The following is a 17,900-nucleotide window of genomic DNA, read 5'->3' on the forward strand; positions in this document are numbered from 1 at the left end:
TTGTTAGCATTGTAGTGCTCCTAATAAAAGCTATTACCCAACTCTTGTGTTTTATTTTTACTTACCAGATAATACAGCTTTGTTTTTTATTTGCAGGAATGGGGGAAGGGCAGGACAAGTGACACAATTCCATACTGCACAATAACTGTGCAGGTTTATAATGTTTGTATATACAGTACATAAGCACACATGATGTAGTGATGCCTGTCAACTTGAACAGTTGTAAAAGGGGATTAATTGAATTCATGAATATTATGGCTATCAATGGCTATACAGTATATCCAATATCAGAGATGGAAGTATGGCTCTGTAAATCAGTTGTTCAGAATATGAGAAGAAGGGCGAAGTTGCATTCATGTTCTGTCGGCAAGTTCCCTTAGGCAACTGCTTAAACTCAGTAGAAGCAGAACGTTGAATTAAATAGGCCCTTGGCCTTATCTAAAATGGAATGTAATACAATATAAATGGGGTTCAGTCCTCAATTCTAACTCCTTGCTGTAATCACTCTCGCTCTAAAAGGACTTTTAAGAAAGAAGGTGGAAGAAAGAAGATGGAACGGAGAAGAAAGTACTGTACCATATATTATTGGCAAATATAATTTTTCTTGACTTAGCTGAACATACTTACCTTCCTTGCTAATTTTCCATCACTGCCATTTGAGGCTAATTTTAATCTAAAACACACACACACACACACAACAAGAGCAAGGTGTGTGCAACATTTAGTTTGGCTCTTCCCATAAGTGAATTTTGTATCAGGTCAAAACTACTTACTTGTCACACTATGGAGCTGCATCATATGACAATGTTGTTTGCTGTGGTTCAAAATGTAATTGGAAACAAGATGGTTATCTAAACCGGAGATCACAAGATAAGTCATACTTACTAACCCACTGTAGTTTTCATGTTTGTTATAAAATTCAGCTTAAAAGAAAAACTAAACAAGTGGTGTTTAAAGAGGTTGAATTAGATTTATTTCATTTAAAATCAGACATATGCACTGAATAAAGAATAAGGTGCATTTTCTATTTAAAAATATTTAATAATTTTGAGAGCATTAAACAGCTGATATTTTTCTCCTTTTGACACTCACATAGTATAACATTCTTAAGTCAATTACATTATATACCAATAACATCAATGAAAAGAAAGCATATATTTTACTGCACATGTGTACTGGAAACCTCATATCTTCATTATAAAATAATTTTCAGCTTGTTAACATGATTTCTTTCAAAAGCATCTCCTGGAATTTTTCCCCCTTTTACTGCTTTGTGATGTATCTTGATAAAATTGGGGAGATCATTGCACCTCATCCCAGTTTTTGAAATGCAATGCTTGATATGAGAAATTACTCTATATCATGCTAATACATTTATGCCATTAAAACAATACAATGTATTGACAACTTCTGGCGAGGCACTTTTGCTGCGCAATATACAATATTTTTAAAAATTAATAATTACCCCAGCCCCTTTCACTTGATTATAGCCCTGTTTTACATTAGGCATACTATTATTACTGCACTATTATTTAAATATTGATCAACAAAAGGCATTACATTGGCATCAGAGACTAGAATCAAATTGCTTTATGCAGTATGTAGTAGCAGAAGAATATAGCAATAGGGTGTTGTAATTTCAATTCTTCATTCAGAGACCATTCTATAATTGATTTGACACTATACTTAAATTATAGGTACTAGAGGTCCAGCTGGTACTTAAATGGAAAAACACCACAGGTCACAATCCTGCCACTTTGTGCTTAAAAGTAGGATCCACAGCACTGCAACATTAGAGCTATCACACCTATCATATGAAGCTGCTACTATTCCCAAATGCTGTCAGGCAATTCATGTCAATAGTAGGGTTACTTGTATTTTCCTAGAAGCAACTGAAAGCTAACTCTTATTCAGCTCCTCCCCACCCCTGTATTGACTGGCTGCAATGGGGAACAAATGGCACAACAGTGATATACCTCAACTAATGGAGAGGATACTCATAATGCAGTGCTATGGGAGCTGGTCCACATCCATATATTCAGGATGCAGGAATATAGCCCAAACAGATGTGTTTACTACTCAAAGAACAGGGTATAAGGATCAAGCTACTGATTAAACGAACACTAGCTCACCAAATGCTTTGAGATGCAGGGACACAACTAATAGAAGTATATTTATTTAGCTGGCAATGGCTACTGCAATAAATGCAGCTATGTTTCATTCAGTAACCCTTTTTATAAAAAGGATAATTCACTCAGGAGAGAATGCTTATGAGTTACAACCTTTATCCTCTTTCTGAGTTCAGTAGCATGGTCATAAATGGGTGAGGGCACTTCTGTTCTTGCCCAGGACAAAACGATCAAGACACTTTTGAAACAAAAGATTTCACATGCTCATCACATGTTGAGGTAGACTGATTTACAAACAAAATTCTTCTACACCTTCATTCGTTCATGACAAACTTCCTTTTGGATCCTCCTCCTTGGAAAAATCTTTCGCTTGAGGACTATTAGCTGAAAAATTAAAGAACATATTACCTTGATTTCCCAACAGTTTCTTCATGTGAACAACACACTGCTCAGTTCTGCCTCATTTCTTCTTAGGAAACCTGTGTCCACTACAGTTCTTACTGTGGTGAATTATTTCTCATCCAGAAAGCATAAAACTGGGGAATGTCTGCCCAATTTTTTACAATCATAAATATATATTTCAATAAATATATATTTCCTCGATGAACTGAAGTGTTCACAGCATTAGACAGACAGTAATATGCCTACTATTAGGCATATTTTAAGCCAGATACCTCAGGAGGTTGAGAAGGACAGAACTTTGTGTGTCAAGTGACCTATTCTAATCTGCCCCACAAAAGCTTGTCTGCTACCCTCACATGCAGTGGAATATCTTGTCCTATCATGAATGTTGAAGATCACTAATGTCTTCAGTACTCCCTGTTCTTGGACAAATTACTGGCATTATTAACAATGTGATGTGCATCCACTTCCTGGACTCTAGCTTTTTGGACAGGGAAAATGCACACAACAAACACATGTACTCAAAAACAGAAGGCCTGGCCATAGCTGCACTGAAGCTTCTGAGTCCAGTGATATAGATGTAAGAGTACCCAGATTGTTGGGGGGAAATTAGCTTACAGTTGTAAACCACTTAGACACTGCTTAGGCGGTCTGAAGCGGTATATAAATGAAGCTTGTTTGTAAGGAACTGGATGCTGTTACAGTTCCTTTCACTTCGGCTCTCCAACTGGTTTGGCCAACTCTCACAATCCCTTACCACTGGCCATGGTGGTTGGGCCTTCTGGAAGTTAAAGTTTGAAAATTTTGGGACCAACAATTCCCCACCTTTCTATAGGCTACCTAATCCAAACTTCTGCTATCACCAGTCATCTTTGCAGCCATTACTTCATTAGTTTTTTTCTGTAACTTGGTGTTCAAGTAATCACACATCCAAGTCAAGTGAAGATGCTAAGAAAACATCACTGTATTTTCTAAAACCCCTTTATTAGAACTCATGATAACTTAAGAAAAGATTGACACAAGCAAACAGTTATAGCTTTTACCTGCTCAGCAAAAAATGAGGTGATGGTGAACACAATCAATGTCACTAACACACAGTGTGTCCAGAACTTCAGCTTGTCCCTGTAGGCCCTCCTAAGCATAGTAGAATAGAAAGACATAACAATTTTGAATTAAAATATCTACTCTTATATAGCAGTACTGAACTCTTTCTCCAATCTGCATGTATTCAAATCAGTAAAGGAGAAAGCTATCAGCAAGCTTGGGAAAGACTAGTGTCATGTTCCTATATTTCATAGGAACCTGTCATCAAAGTGTTGTGTGTATAGTATAGTGTTGTGTGTTGTATTCCTATGCACCCATATGAATCTGCCATCAAAGTGATGTGTGTGAAAGAGGAAGATCAAGGGGGATTATAAATTGATGCTGCTGGTGATAGGTGAAAATCAAAGTTGCAGAATGGGGCAGATGACTGCAGCAGGAAAACTGGGGTTGTTTATGACTGTTTATGGTAGTGCCTTCTTTTCCTGGGAGATGGCAGGGAGATAGGAATTCAGAAGGCGGCAAACTTCAAAGTGCATCTTTGAAGTGGGCAAATGGTGCTGGCTACCAGTGTGGGGAGAACACTGGAGAAAGAATTTTTAGTGTTGTTTAACTTGGGAACCTTGTTTTAAGTTTCAAAACTAAATGCAGATTATTCTATGAGGAAACAAAAGTTCCTTTCTGTTCTGATCAGCAGATGTTACTCCAGATGCTCATACAGCACATCTCTTCAGGAGGGTATATTTCCAACTGCCCTAAAGCAGGCAATAGTAAAACCAATTCTGAAAAAACCTTCCCTTGATCCCCTGTTGAGAAACAATTATAGACCAGTTTTTCTGCTACCATTTTTGGGCAAGGTGATCGAGAGGACAGTTGCCTTCCAACTCCAGGCTGTCTTGGAGAAAACTGATTATCTGGACCCATTTCAAACTGGCTTCAGAGCAGGATATGGAGTTGAGACTGCTATGGTTGCCTTAGTTGATGATCTCCATCTGGCAACTGACAGGGGAAATGTAACCCTGTTGGTGCTCTTGGACATCTCAGCAGCCTTCGATACCATCGACCATGGTATCCTTCTGGAACGCCTGAGAGAATTGGGTATCGGGGGCACTGAGCTCCAGTGGTTCCGGTCCTATCTCTCGGGGAGGTTCCAGATGGTGAGGCTGGGGGACAGTTGCTCTCGTAAAAGAGAGCTTACATCGGGCGTCCGCCAGGGCGCCATTCTGTCCCCATGCTGTTTAACATTTACATGAAGCCGCTGGGAGAGATCATCCGGAAGCATGGAGCATGGCGTTATCAGTACGCTGATGACACCCAGATCTATCTCTCCATGTCTCCGGCTGATAAAGTGACTAAGGAAGGCATCTCTCCTCTGGATGCCTGCCTGGGGTCAGTAATGGGCTGGATGAGGGAAAACAAACTCAAGTTGAATCCAGAAAAAACAGAGGTACTCGTGATAGATACCCCAAGTCCAGGCAGGGAAATTTGTCATCCAGTCCTGGACGGGGTCATGCTCCCCCTAAAGGACAAAGTTTGCAGTCTGTGAGTACTCTTGGATTCATCCTTACAATTGTCATCACATTTGGATGCAATGGCCAAGAGTGCTTGGTAACAGCTTTGGCTGATATGCCAGCTGTGTCCCTGTCTGGACCAAAAGGACCTTGAAACAGAAGTACATGCACTGGTAACCTCTCACTTGGATTTCTGTAATGCGCTCTACATGGGGCTGCCTTTGTACTAGGTTCGGAAGCTTCAGTTAGTTCAAAACGCCGCAGCCAGGCTGATCGCTGGAACATCCAGGGCAGACCATATAACACCGGTATTAAAATCTCTTCACTGGCTGCATGTTAGCTTCCGGGCTCAATACAAAGTGTTGGTTATTACCTATAAAGCCCTATATGGCTTGGGCCCGAGCTACTTGAAGGAGCGCCTCCTCCCACACAATCCGCCCCGCACTCTCAGAACAACAGGGAAATATCTGCTAGAGTGTCCGAGAGTGAGATTGACAACAACTCACAAAAGATCATTTGCATCGACAGCACCGACTCTCTGGAACAATCTTCCTGACGAAATTCGGGTCTGCCCCACCTTGGATGCCTTCAAGAAGGCTCTGAAGACGTATTTATTTCGGCTAGCATACCCATCTGACTCCTTGTAGATACCATTCCTGATAGAAGTTCACTTTATTGACTGTTAGATTTTATGGCTGTATTTTTTATTATGCTGAGGAATGTATATTAATATATGTAGATTTTATACTTTTATAAATTGAATGTAATTGTGTTTTTGATGTTAAACCACTTTGATCATTGGAAAAGCGGTATATAAATAAAGCCTTATTATTATTATTATTATTATTATTATTATTATTATACTCATTTCGAAGCCCTGAATACTTACCATTCCTGAAGTTCCTGTGTGTGAAGAAACCGATTCCGATACTCCCTTGGCAGCTCAAACTGAGATGGGATGGGAAACATCGATTCATAAAAATCCCTAAGCACTGCTTTTACTGTTTGAGCATCCTTGTGATTGTGATCAATGTTGTCATTAAGACAAACAAATTTTCTGGGGGGAAAAGCCAAAAAATGATTCAGATGACAAACATTCTGATTGTTTGGAACAAGATGTAATATTATTATGAAAATTGTTTTATTGGCTTTATAGGTGTTTTAGGTGAGAAAATAGTTGCATTCACACAGAGTATTAAGCCAAAACTGCTGGGACGTATTGGTAATGTGTTAACAATGTGAATGTTCTAATGTTATTACAGTTGCAGTTTAGCAACATTTGAAGGGTCATACCATTCCCATCAGTGTCTTATAACATGGAGGATAACTCTGGTGTTGCAATCTATGGCTGGTATCTTGTTTGGTACTCTCAACTAGAGTAGCCCTATTCAATCAATTGTTAAATGGCGAGTAAACATGTAGCTAAATTCCATTAATTCAATGGGTCTAATCTAGTCAGGACTAAGACAAGATTTAGACCTGTAATGTGATTTCCCATGCTAACTTTCTGGAAGCTGTTAACTGGTGCATTTAGAACACTCTAAACAATATTATTTATTGTTTAATTTCTAGCTGGGATATACAATATTTATTTAGTTCATGTTTAATTTTTACATGTTATTATTGTCATTCCCAAAATTAAAGAATGACTTGTGATAATGATTGGGATTCTATATAAGAGCTTTATAAGGAGCTATATAACGTGAATTCTCTCTTTTCACACTATCACATTATTTTTTGAATTCATCAAACAGTGGTGAACCTGAAGATCACTGCATAAGATTTCACACATGGACTGGGACCTCTTAGTGCCCTTCCCGCTTATAGATAGCTTTTTCCTAAAGATTCTTCTAAAGATCAATGATAATGTGATATCATCTACCGTGGTATCAATATTTATTACTGATAAAAGCACATACAAAACACTGCACTGTGCATAAATAAAAGCTTACTATCATCTGAAGCAGCATCCAAAGCAAAGCAGCTCATCCAGAATTAGATAAAACACATGAAGCATTTGGGACACTTGAAAGTACTGTACATGCGTTAAATATTTTTATCACTGTTAAAATTTTTGTTTTGTTGGTCAGCTCTCCCTTACATTAATTCAAAATATTCTTTCACTGTACTCTGCAAGATTATTTTGCTACAGAATCTCTTTAGCTCTGTAAGAAATTAGATTTTTGCCCTCCACAGATTAACCTTTGAATCAGCATAGTGCATACCTGGGATTTTTCCTTATGTCATCAAGCTGTCCAACTACATGAGAAACATTAGTACGGATCATTTTGAAGGCAACTTCCTCCTCTCCCATAATTTCAAACCTTGGTGTCAGAAGACAGGGCAAGATAGAACAACATAAATAGCATAAAGGAGGACATGCATTAATATAAATTTCTATTAAAAATCCCTAGTTATTTTGTTATGTCTTGTTCAAGAAAGCACAGCTTTATGACCATGAGCCACCAGCATGGTGTAGTGGTTTGAGTATTGGACTATGATTCTGGAAGACCAGGTTTTGATTCCCATTTCAGCCATGAAACCCACCGGGTGACCTTGGGCATGTCAAAATCTCTCAGCCTCAGGCAAACCTCCTCAGGTAATGGCAAAGCTCCTCTGAACAAACTTTACCAAGAAAACCCTATGATAGGTTTGCCTTTGGGTTGCCGTAAGTCAGACGACTTGAAGGCACACAACAACAGAAAATGAGGAGAAAACAGGGCTTTTCTGAGCGCTACAGTTAAGCAATGAGTACCTGTGAAGTACACTGTTGCTAAGGAATAAATGTTTCCTTTGTTGTGCAGAAAGGGGAACAAACCTAGATGCCCCTTGAAGCAATCACATTCATGTTGGGAGACATTGTTCCTCCACATAAAATACACTGTTTAACAACTAATTCTGTGATTCATTAAAGTGCTGAATAAAATTTACCTGACAGACACATCTATTGAGAAATTCCTTATTAAAATCCTGACTGGACTGGAAGGCCCTTGTGGTCTCTTCCAACTCTTAATATTCTATAAAAATCTAATGGTACCCTTATTGACCTGTCCTGTTATACTGCTGCTGCTAACCCTCTTTCTTGTTAGCTCCATGACACCAGAAATAACATTCTTGGACATGGTGAATAACTCTAGGCCAGTCTTATTGAGTATTTCCATACCAGATGCCACCAGAGAGGTAGTTATTGGCATGGGGATATCCAGCATGACTCTCAGTATTGAAGCTGCGCAGATAAGTATTTACCAATCATATTTTAAACAGAAATATCTTTTTACTTCTTTCAATGTCATGCTCCAATTACTACATGGTTTGTAAATATTTCACAACACAACCCATTCAATAATATTGATGGTTCTAAGATATGTCTAATGTTTTTGTTCACAACTAAACAAAAGAAGAATGGATACCTGTACTTGTTTTTGTCCTTATATGTTTTACGAATTCTATCAGTTACGAGTTTGCAGTTGGTTAGCAGATTTTTAGTCACTGGAGGCTGAAAATGATACAAACAATAATTGAAGTTATGAATATTTCATGAACATGGCCTTTCAACATTTTAAATGGAAATATTCTACACAGAACTCCCCCTACAATTTTCTTCCTTCCCCCAAAGAACTGGTATTTATTGCTACTGAGCTCCTGCAAATCCTCTGAAATGTAATACTGATATTATGGAAAACAAAATAACTTTTGTAAATATTCTTAGTAAGTTCTAAACTGTGAATGCAATGAGACACATAATTCACTATTCGGCAACAGAGCAAAAATGTTTTAGCACAAGCCAAGCAATTCCAAGCAGAAATATATATATGGCAAGCAAGTCCCGAACAGCTGGTATAGATTAGCATTATTATTCCTAACTTAACTGGACCCCCACAGGCAAAACCTACAAACAATTCTAAGAAACAAAGTGCCTTTATTCTCAAGGGAAGTCTTTTATAGGTTTAGGCTCCTTCCTGGAAATCTAGCAATTGACATAGTTCAAAAATAAATTCAGGCATGACGATAGAAATAATGGAGCCAACTTAAGCAGGGTCTTAATTAAAGAAATAATATAGCAGCTTAAAGAAAAGTTCACTGATGCACTTTTTCCAAGGGTAAAATATCCAAGGGAGATTCTGAAAATAGAATTAGCATACTTAACAAGAAAGGCTTGCATGTCTTATAGTAACTAAGCCTTCACATACCTCCTCAAACTGTTACCTTCCAAATTTGTGGGACTGTAACTTCCATCAACGCAAGCCAGCATAGCCACTGGCTATGCTGGCTGGGGATAATGAAAACCACAGTCCAAAATATTAGAGAGGATTAAGTTGTGGAAAGCTATTGAAAATGATTTCCCATTTTCTCTATTTTCATTCCTTTGTTCTTCTGTCTCTCCTCTATCACATTTTAGATTGCAAGTCTCTTGGTGCTGGGGCCTATCCTTTTCTTCTTTTTAAAGCCTCCATGCACACAGATGACATGTCAGAACGAAAAAGCCAGAAACCCTGGTTCAATTCAAGAATCAGCCATCATCATGGAAACCTCTGAAAATAATTTAGTATCCACAGTTTTAAATGCTCTTGAAAGAGTATGGGCATGTGGCTTTTGAATTACAGGTACTCTATGCAAGATGATTGATTACTTTAGAATCTGATAGGTCAAGGACTATTCTTCCATGAATGAATAAATAAAACCAATGATCATACTCAAGGGTGATTGAAGTTGGGAGATTCTTCATAAATGAAATTAAAAGTAACTTTCTTAATACATGGTTTCTGTTGGCAAAACATCCATGAACATATTGAATATAGATTTTTTAAAAAATATATCTTTAACAATATGAATCATTAATAGACAGAAGACACAATTTTGCCTATTATTTTTGAAATGCCAGTATGTGTACAGAAGTTTAAAGAACACAGTTCCTTACCAGATTGGGATCATAATATGCTTCCTGAGTTGGTGGTATAATATTAATCTGAGTGATATTGACTGGAAGGGATTTAGAACAATTTATTAGCATGTGCTCCAGACCTGTCAAATCCTAGAAAGGGGGAAAAGAGAGGGAAAACATCCTGTGTTAGCTTCTTCAGTGCCCACAAGGTTAGCAGTCTTTAAACATTAAACAAATATTACATTTTTAGCACCCTTGTTCTATACTATATTGGAATTCTGTTGGCAAATACTCTTCCTTCTGATGACACATACACTCCAACAATTCTTGACTTTAGTTACAGCATAAGGGCCAGGGACAGAGGACCAGTGCATATAGTCCCTAGGGGCCATTTTCAAAGCCTCCTGGGCCATCTGGCATTCTCCAATAGAGGGCATATGGGTGAATTTTGCCACATTTTGTCATTTTAGAAAAATCTTTTTTTTAAATAAAAAAGTGGAAACAAAATTGACTTCCAGTTGATCCTCTTTAAAAAGGGCCTCCTATGTCTAAAATAATAGTGGGGATTGCAGGGGGGGGAGGTTATTTGAGGAAAAAGTTAAGAACTTAGGTGTGGCAGGGGTGGTGTGGCCCTCCAAGTTTGCAAGCAGTGTCAGTGGGTCCCCACAATTCCTAACATTTGTCCACCCCTGATATTGTATTGTTCTACAAAAGGGATGGGAACATTCAGCCCTCCAGATGTTGATGAACTGGTATTCCCATCATACTTCAGCACCAGCCAGACTGGCTAAGGTTCATGGAAAAAATGGATCTATGTTACATCTGGAGGGCCACATCTAGAGGTCTGAGGTTCCTGTGGTTTGAAATACCCCAGATGATCAAAACAGGTGGATGAGTGTGCTTCTAACTGTCAAAATACTTGCATTACAGTTCAGGAAGAATAAGTCCCTGTTGCCAATCATCCAGTGGACAAAGGACTTCAATTTCTATTTGCATAGTACATCAGGTAATCATGTAAACTAGCATCAATAACAATATCAATGGTGCCATCCCTACCATCTGAATCAAGACCAGAAACAGCAAAATGCAGGCCTATGACTAACATCTTCATTTTTTCCTGTTTGTTTTTTAACATCTTGCCTGATGAAGAAGCCAGTGTGACATTGAAAGCTTGCAACATGTAATTGAATATGCAACATTTTTAAAGTCTATTTTTATTTAAAAGTTACCTGCAAACTTAAAGGGAGTTCATGAATTCTTGTGGCCAGTGTGCGGATCTCTCGATCAGATAAAATACCAGATTTATCTGTATCAACTTCATCAAAAACCTGGGAGATATTCAGTGGCTGAACAGCACTCATGAGATAATAGAAATATGAAAAGGCAAATTGCATATCTTCAGAGTGGCGTACTTTGTGAAATGAGGTCTTATCAAATTCCTCAGGAAAACTGTCAAGAAAGAACACAGAGATCATGCTAACTGGTTTCACATATAGTTTAAATAACTTTGTCCAAACATGCTAAACTGCTAGGGACTGGAAGACTGCATCATACCATGGCACCCTGGAGGGCTGACCCTCTGTTTATCCCTGAGTTTCCAGAGGGGTGCTACTGGCCATTTTGCTGCAAGTGGAGGCATTTTAAACTCTCAACATTTTTAGAGCTGTACTAGTCTTTTCTCAAACAGTAAACAAGTCTTTTATCACTCTGTTTTGAATACGGACCTAAAAAGGTGATTTGTTATGCAGAAGGTTGCCATTGCCTTCCTCTTAGTCTGAGAGAGTGTAATCTGCCCAAGGTTATCCAGTGGGTTTCCATGACTGAGCAGAGATTCAACAACTGTTCTTCAAGAGTCCTAATCCAAACCACTACACCACACTGGCTCTCTATCCTTCTGTATTTATACTTATATGAATTTTGTAGTCAGTTCCATGATTAAAAGACGTTCACAAATATTAGGATAAAAAGTGCACCAAATATGTATACTAATCAAAAAATAAATATTTTTTAAGGTTTAGAGGAAATAGGTTGCAATACTGCATACTGTTATTACGTGCCTTCAAGCTGTTTCCAATTTATGCAGATTTTGAGGTTAAACCTATCACAGGATTTTCTTGGAAAGATTTTTACAGAATGGTTTGGTCACTACCTTCCTCTACGACTGAGAGTATGTGACTTGCCCAAGGTCACCCAATGGCTCTCCATAGCTGAGCAGGGATTTGAACTCAGAGTCCTACCCCAACACTCAAACCGCTACACCATGCTGGCTCTTTTTAATGCATACATTATGCAAAACTGTTGTCAAAAAGTTGTGTATTAGCAGAAAAGAGCTGAAAAAGGCATACAACTTGGTGCAGACTCATATTTTCCAAACTTACACAGGAATGGGAAAGCAATAACCTAAAACTGAAAGAAATGTTACAGATGCATCTTAGTGTATATGTACTGTTTGTGAAAGGTAAAGGTAGTTCCCGCTGGGAAGAGGTCAGCATTGTCAGAGAGTACTCTGTGATCATGTGGCCAGCATGACTGCATAGAATGGTGTTTACTTTCCCACTAGAGTGGTACCTATTTATCTACTTGCATTTGCTTGCTTTCAAACTGCTAGGTTGGCAGAAGTTGGGACTAGTGATGGGAGCTCACCCCATCATGCAGCACCTGGGCCTCAAACTGTCAATCTCCCAATCTTGCAATCAACAGAGTCAGCGTATTAATGACTTGAGCCACCACATCCCTGTTTGTGAAACCTAGGGCAAATTTCTTCTATATTCCAAATCACATATTTGATAAACACATGGCTCAAGGATCCAAGAAGGGGGTACATCCATATTTCAAGAAAAAAAAGTTGGTTTTTTAATCAAGGTTTAACTCACAGATCTTGTAATTCTTGCATGACTTTTCGATCAATCATATGAGGCATATGAGCAGGGACTTTCCGAGATGTGAATCCAAATTTGCTGTTCAAAAGCTTGTTTACATATCGCAGAGAATCAGCAAATGTGTCCTTCAGCTGCCTGCCAATCTGTTTACTATCTGTAAAGTAAGCCATCTCCTTCTTTAATGCTTCTTCTTCCTGGAAAATAGGAATATGCATACAGTATACCTCATGTCTCCATTAGTAAGCAAATAATAAAAATTCATTAAAACAATTAGCTTGTACACTTGGGTACCATTTTACGGAATGCCAGTACATTCATGGCTGACATTCTTCCTTTCAGATTCAGTCCCCACTTTGATCCTAGGTGACTTTAATATCCACGTTGACGATTCCAATAACCCTACAACATCTCGCTTTAACTCTCTGCTAGCTTCTTTTGGCCTCCAACCACACTCCAACTCTTCAACTCATTCTCTTGGTCACTGTCTTGACCTAGTTCTTGCTGCAAACTGCGCCATTTCTGACTACCTGGCACTTGACTTTCCACTATCTGACCATCATTTAATCTCCTTTGCTCTCACTTATACTCCTCCTCCTCGCCATACTATTCAACGTCTTTATCGTGATCTTCAATCTGTCGGCTCTAACCATCTTGGTCTGACCCTGGATTCATCTCTCTCTTCCCTAAATCTCGGGGATTCTGCTGATTCAGCAATGTCTTTATTTAACTCCACTCTTTCCTCAACTCTTGACCATTTTGCCCCTGTCTCTGTACGCACTTCTTCCTCCAAAACTAGACCTCAGCCCTGGCTTACCCCCAACATTAAGTTTCTCCGGTCCTGCTCTAGAGCGGCCGAACGTCTTTGGAGAAAGTCCAAAGAGTGGGCTGATTTTATCCATTTCAAATTTGTTCTTTCTTCCTTCTCACGCGCCCTCTCTATGGCTAAACAGAATTATTACAAATCATTGATCTCTGCCAATGAGAGGAGCCCGCAGCGTTTGTTCTCCATCTTCAACACTTTGCTTAAACCTCCCTCTCCTCCTGTCTCTTCATCTTTCTCTCCTAATGACTTTGCTAACTATTTCATCTCTAAGATTACCACTATTCGCTCTGAGATAGTCCCTCCTGATTCTTCTTCTGCTCTTAATCTTCTATCGCCTTCCCCTAACAAATTTTCTGTCTTTCCTCCTGCCTCTTTGGATGAACTCTCTACACTTCTGAACTCTTCCAAACCTGCTACCTGTCCTCTTGATCCTATTCCTACTCGTCTTCTAATCTCTATAGCTCCCTCCTTTCTGCCCTCGCTTCTCCATATCTTCAATCTCTCTCTCTCTACAGGCTCCTTCCCGTCAGACTTCAAACATGCTCTCATTTCCCCAATTCTGAAAAAACCTTCTCTTGACCCCTCCTCTTTGTCTAGCTATCGTCCGATTTCTCTTCTCCCCTTTCTTTCTAAGGTTTTGGAACGGGTTGTCTATTCGCGCTGTCTTGAGTTTCTTGAAGCCAACTCCATTCTCGATCCCTTTCAGTCTGGTTTCCGCCCAAAGCATTCCACTGAGACAGCCCTCACTAAGATCTCAAATGACCTTTTACAGGCCAAGGCTAATGGCCTTTACTCTGTTCTCATCCTTCTCGATTTGTCTGCAGCCTTTGACACTGTTGATCACTGTCTCCTAATTGACATACTCTCTGACCTTGGGTTCTCAGACTCTGTTCTCGACTGGTTTAGATCTTACTTGTCTGGCAGATCTTTTGCAGTAGTTGCAGGTGGTCAGACTTCTTCTCCTGTTCCCTTATCTGTTGGAGTTCCCCAGGGCTCTGTTCTGGGTCCCCTTCTGTTTTCTCTCTACACACTGTCCTTAGGTAAACTCATCAGCTCTTTTGGTTTTTCCTACCATCTGTATGCCGATGACACCCAGCTGTATCTTTCCACCCCTGACCTTTCTCCAAGGCTTGAACAGCAAGTCTCGTCTTGCCTCACAGCTGTCTCACAGTGGATGCGCCATCGGCGTTTGAAGCTCAACATGTCCAAGACGGAGCTTCTTGTCTTTCCTCCTAAGCCCAACCTTCAACACTCCTTTTCTGTCTCTGTGGACAACATTTCCATTCAACCAGTCCAGCAAGCCCGCAGTCTTGGTTTTATCTTTGACTCTTCTCTGTCGTGTATCCCTCAGATCCAGACCACTGCCAAGGCTTGTAGATTCTTTTTGTACAATATTGCCAAAATCCGACCATATCTCTCCGCCTCTACTGCCAAGATCCTGGTCCATGCCCTAGTGATCTCACAACTTGATTACTGTAATGTCCTCCTGGCTGGGCTTCCTTTTTCTCACCTCCGTCCTTTAATCTCTGTCCAGCATTCAGCTGCACGCATTATCACTTCCACCCACCGCTCTGACCACATCTCTCCTGTGTTGGCATCCCTTCACTGGCTCCCTCTCCCTTTCCGCATTCAGTATAAGCTCCTGCTGTCGACATTCAAAGCCCTCCATGGACTGGCCCCTCCTTACTTATCTGACCTTCTTTCTCCTCACCTTCCCACCAGGGCCCTCCGTTCTGGTAGTCAAGGGTTCCTGTCCCAGCCCAGGATTTCCTCTGCCCCATCCCGGATTCGCCCCTTTTCACTTGCTGCCCCTCACTCCTGGAACCTTCTTCCTCCACAAGCAAGAGCCATCACTTCTTTAACCAGCTTCAAAACGGAGTTGAAAACCATCCTATTCAGAGAAGCCTTCCCAGGCATCGCATAATTGTCGCTTACTATCTGATGTTCTGTTGTTGGCTGTTTATTGATCCATTTCCTGTATTGCTATGTACTGTATATGTATTATCCTACTTCTGAGTATGTATTTTCCCTGGATAATGATTAACCTTCCATTTTGAAGCCAAGCCCTCCCTCCAGTCCATCTGCCTTGGTCCAGGCCTCGGAGGTTGAGAGGAACTGCTGGACCTCTTACCCTTTCCCGTCACCACCCCCTTCTCCTTCTGTGTCATTTTAGATTGTAAGCCTGAGGGCAGGGAACCGTCTAACTAAAAAGATTGTATGTACAGCGCTGTGTAAATTTACAGCGCTTCATAAATAAAGGTTAATAATAATAATAAATACCAGCCTTGCAAAAGTAGTTTTATACTGTCCTAGTGTGCTTATCTAGAACTGAGATTCCAGTTTCAACTTAAAAGGTAGGCTGACAATAATAATAATAATAATAATAATAATAATAATACCACCTCATTTCTTAGACTGTAATCCTAGATATACTCACCTGGAATTTTAGGGCAACCAAGTCGCATTAAATTTACTGGTGCCTACTTCTAAGTACATACATATAGAATTGTACGTTTAGCCACTATGGTAGATTAGCTTTTGACAAACATTTTTTCAATGTCATTATATTTATGAGTCATTTTATTGCAAGATGTTCTCACAGCAAAGAACATGAAAAGATAAAGAATACAACCAAATAAGCACCAACAAGTAGAAAGCCAGCACAAAACCCTTATCTCTTGACACTCCCAGTTACCTTGGACACTCACCTCAAGAAGGTCTTGGAAATATTTATGTTTCTCCCATGGCAAAAAGCCTTGATAATTTCCAGCGTAATACTGCAATTTCCTTCTTGGTAAGACATTACTTTCTGCTACATCTTCTTTGGCTAGTCCTGGATTAACTTTAGCTTCTTCTCTCTTTTTTTCTGCAGTTCTCCCTTTCCTAATGTCTTTGGACTTCTGAGCTTCTTTCTGTATGAGGGTATTCAAGGTTTTCTCTGGGTCAGATTTTATTGCGGAGCTGTATCGTAGTGGAAAATGACTGTTCACCTTCATTGCCATAATAGTACTATTTGCAGGTACAAATTCTGATGGAAAATTTCTCTGCATTTTTTCTTCAATCTCTGATTTGCCATTATTGTCATTATGCCCAATTTCAGACTTATTCCCATTTATCAAGCCATCATCTATTTCCTTTTCTTGTATCTTCTGCGAATTGCTTCTTGCTTCCTTTGTTGCTGCATACATCATCTGGAAGGGCCTCAGAAGAGTAGCCTTAGATCGATTGTAGCCTTTCTGGGTAATGTCACCAACTATCAGCTGCAACTCCAGATCCTGCAGAGCTAGCTTCACGTCTTCTGGAAGTACAGACATATTAACTAGTTGAGTTATGATATCTTCATCTAGGCTCTCTGATGTGCCATTTGGATGTTTTTTAATTCTTGGAAAACGTTTTTCTTCAGGAACATCCTCAAATATCATTTCAGCCTCTGGCACTGAAGTTGTAGCTTTCACATCATCCTCAGGTTTCTGGGTGGAAGTTATATTTGTTTTTGGTTCCTCTCTTGTATCAACATCTAGGGTTATCTGCATCTTAAACTCTTCCTCGTCTTTATTTTGAAATGTAAGGTTAAAATAGATCACAGTTGCATTCATTCCACTGTGCATTATCAGGTGGATTGTCTTCCATTTGTTTGCAATAGAAGCATGGCGGATTATCTGGTTATCACTATATGTGCCTTCTAGTCCTTTCTTGGCTATTTCAGCAAAGCTGAAATAAGGTAGATATTCACCTTTCGGAATAACATAATGTGTCTGATTCTTCTGAAGAGTCACTTTGTAAAGCTCATCAAAGTGATCTGGAATAAAAGATAGTTTTTAAAAATCATCATCATCATTCTTTTATTATTCATTTATTTGATTTATATCCCATTTTTCTTCCAAATGGGACTCAAAGTGGCTTTCAAATGTGACTGCTCCTTATTGCAAGGATGAGAAAAGTGTGGAACAGACTACAGGTAGTCACTAATCTAATTTACACACATACCCCTTACATTTTTTTAAGGTTTTCTTTGTAAACAGTTTTTTGTCTGGAAAAACTTAAAAATAGCCCCCAGCCCTCTAGGCCACTACCAAAGTCCCAATTATACCTCAAAATTAGACAGAGTTTTTGGAGTTTTTTCAAAAATACAGAAACAATGCAAAATTATTCCTAAATGCAGAAAACCATAGTGCTCCTTCACCCTACATGACCTCCAAAACTCCTAAAAACCCTCAAACAAGGATCAACAAC

At 39.4% G+C, this 17,900-nt stretch overlaps 1 protein-coding gene across 2 annotated transcripts in view; it reads right to left on the bottom strand.

Moving 5' to 3' along the window:
• Positions 1-951: 951 nt before the first annotated feature.
• GNPTAB (N-acetylglucosamine-1-phosphate transferase subunits alpha and beta) overlaps positions 952-17,900 on the bottom strand; it is a 56,829-nt gene continuing 39,880 nt past the window's right edge. For both annotated transcript variants that reach the window (XM_042469059.1, XM_042469060.1), the window contains exons 13-21: positions 16,376-17,466; positions 12,839-13,038; positions 11,195-11,414; positions 10,002-10,115; positions 8,494-8,579; positions 7,309-7,407; positions 5,973-6,140; positions 3,575-3,665; positions 952-2,513 (exon numbers count right to left, since the gene is read on the bottom strand). In XM_042469059.1, the coding sequence (XP_042324993.1) occupies positions 2,436-2,513; positions 3,575-3,665; positions 5,973-6,140; positions 7,309-7,407; positions 8,494-8,579; positions 10,002-10,115; positions 11,195-11,414; positions 12,839-13,038; positions 16,376-17,466 (2,147 nt within the window). In that variant the 3' untranslated portion in view covers positions 952-2,435. The remainder of the gene's footprint in view (positions 2,514-3,574; positions 3,666-5,972; positions 6,141-7,308; positions 7,408-8,493; positions 8,580-10,001; positions 10,116-11,194; positions 11,415-12,838; positions 13,039-16,375; positions 17,467-17,900) is intronic.

This window comes from Sceloporus undulatus, chromosome 5 (assembly GCF_019175285.1).
Source record: "Sceloporus undulatus isolate JIND9_A2432 ecotype Alabama chromosome 5, SceUnd_v1.1, whole genome shotgun sequence".
Lineage (NCBI taxonomy): Eukaryota > Metazoa > Chordata > Lepidosauria > Squamata > Phrynosomatidae > Sceloporus > Sceloporus undulatus.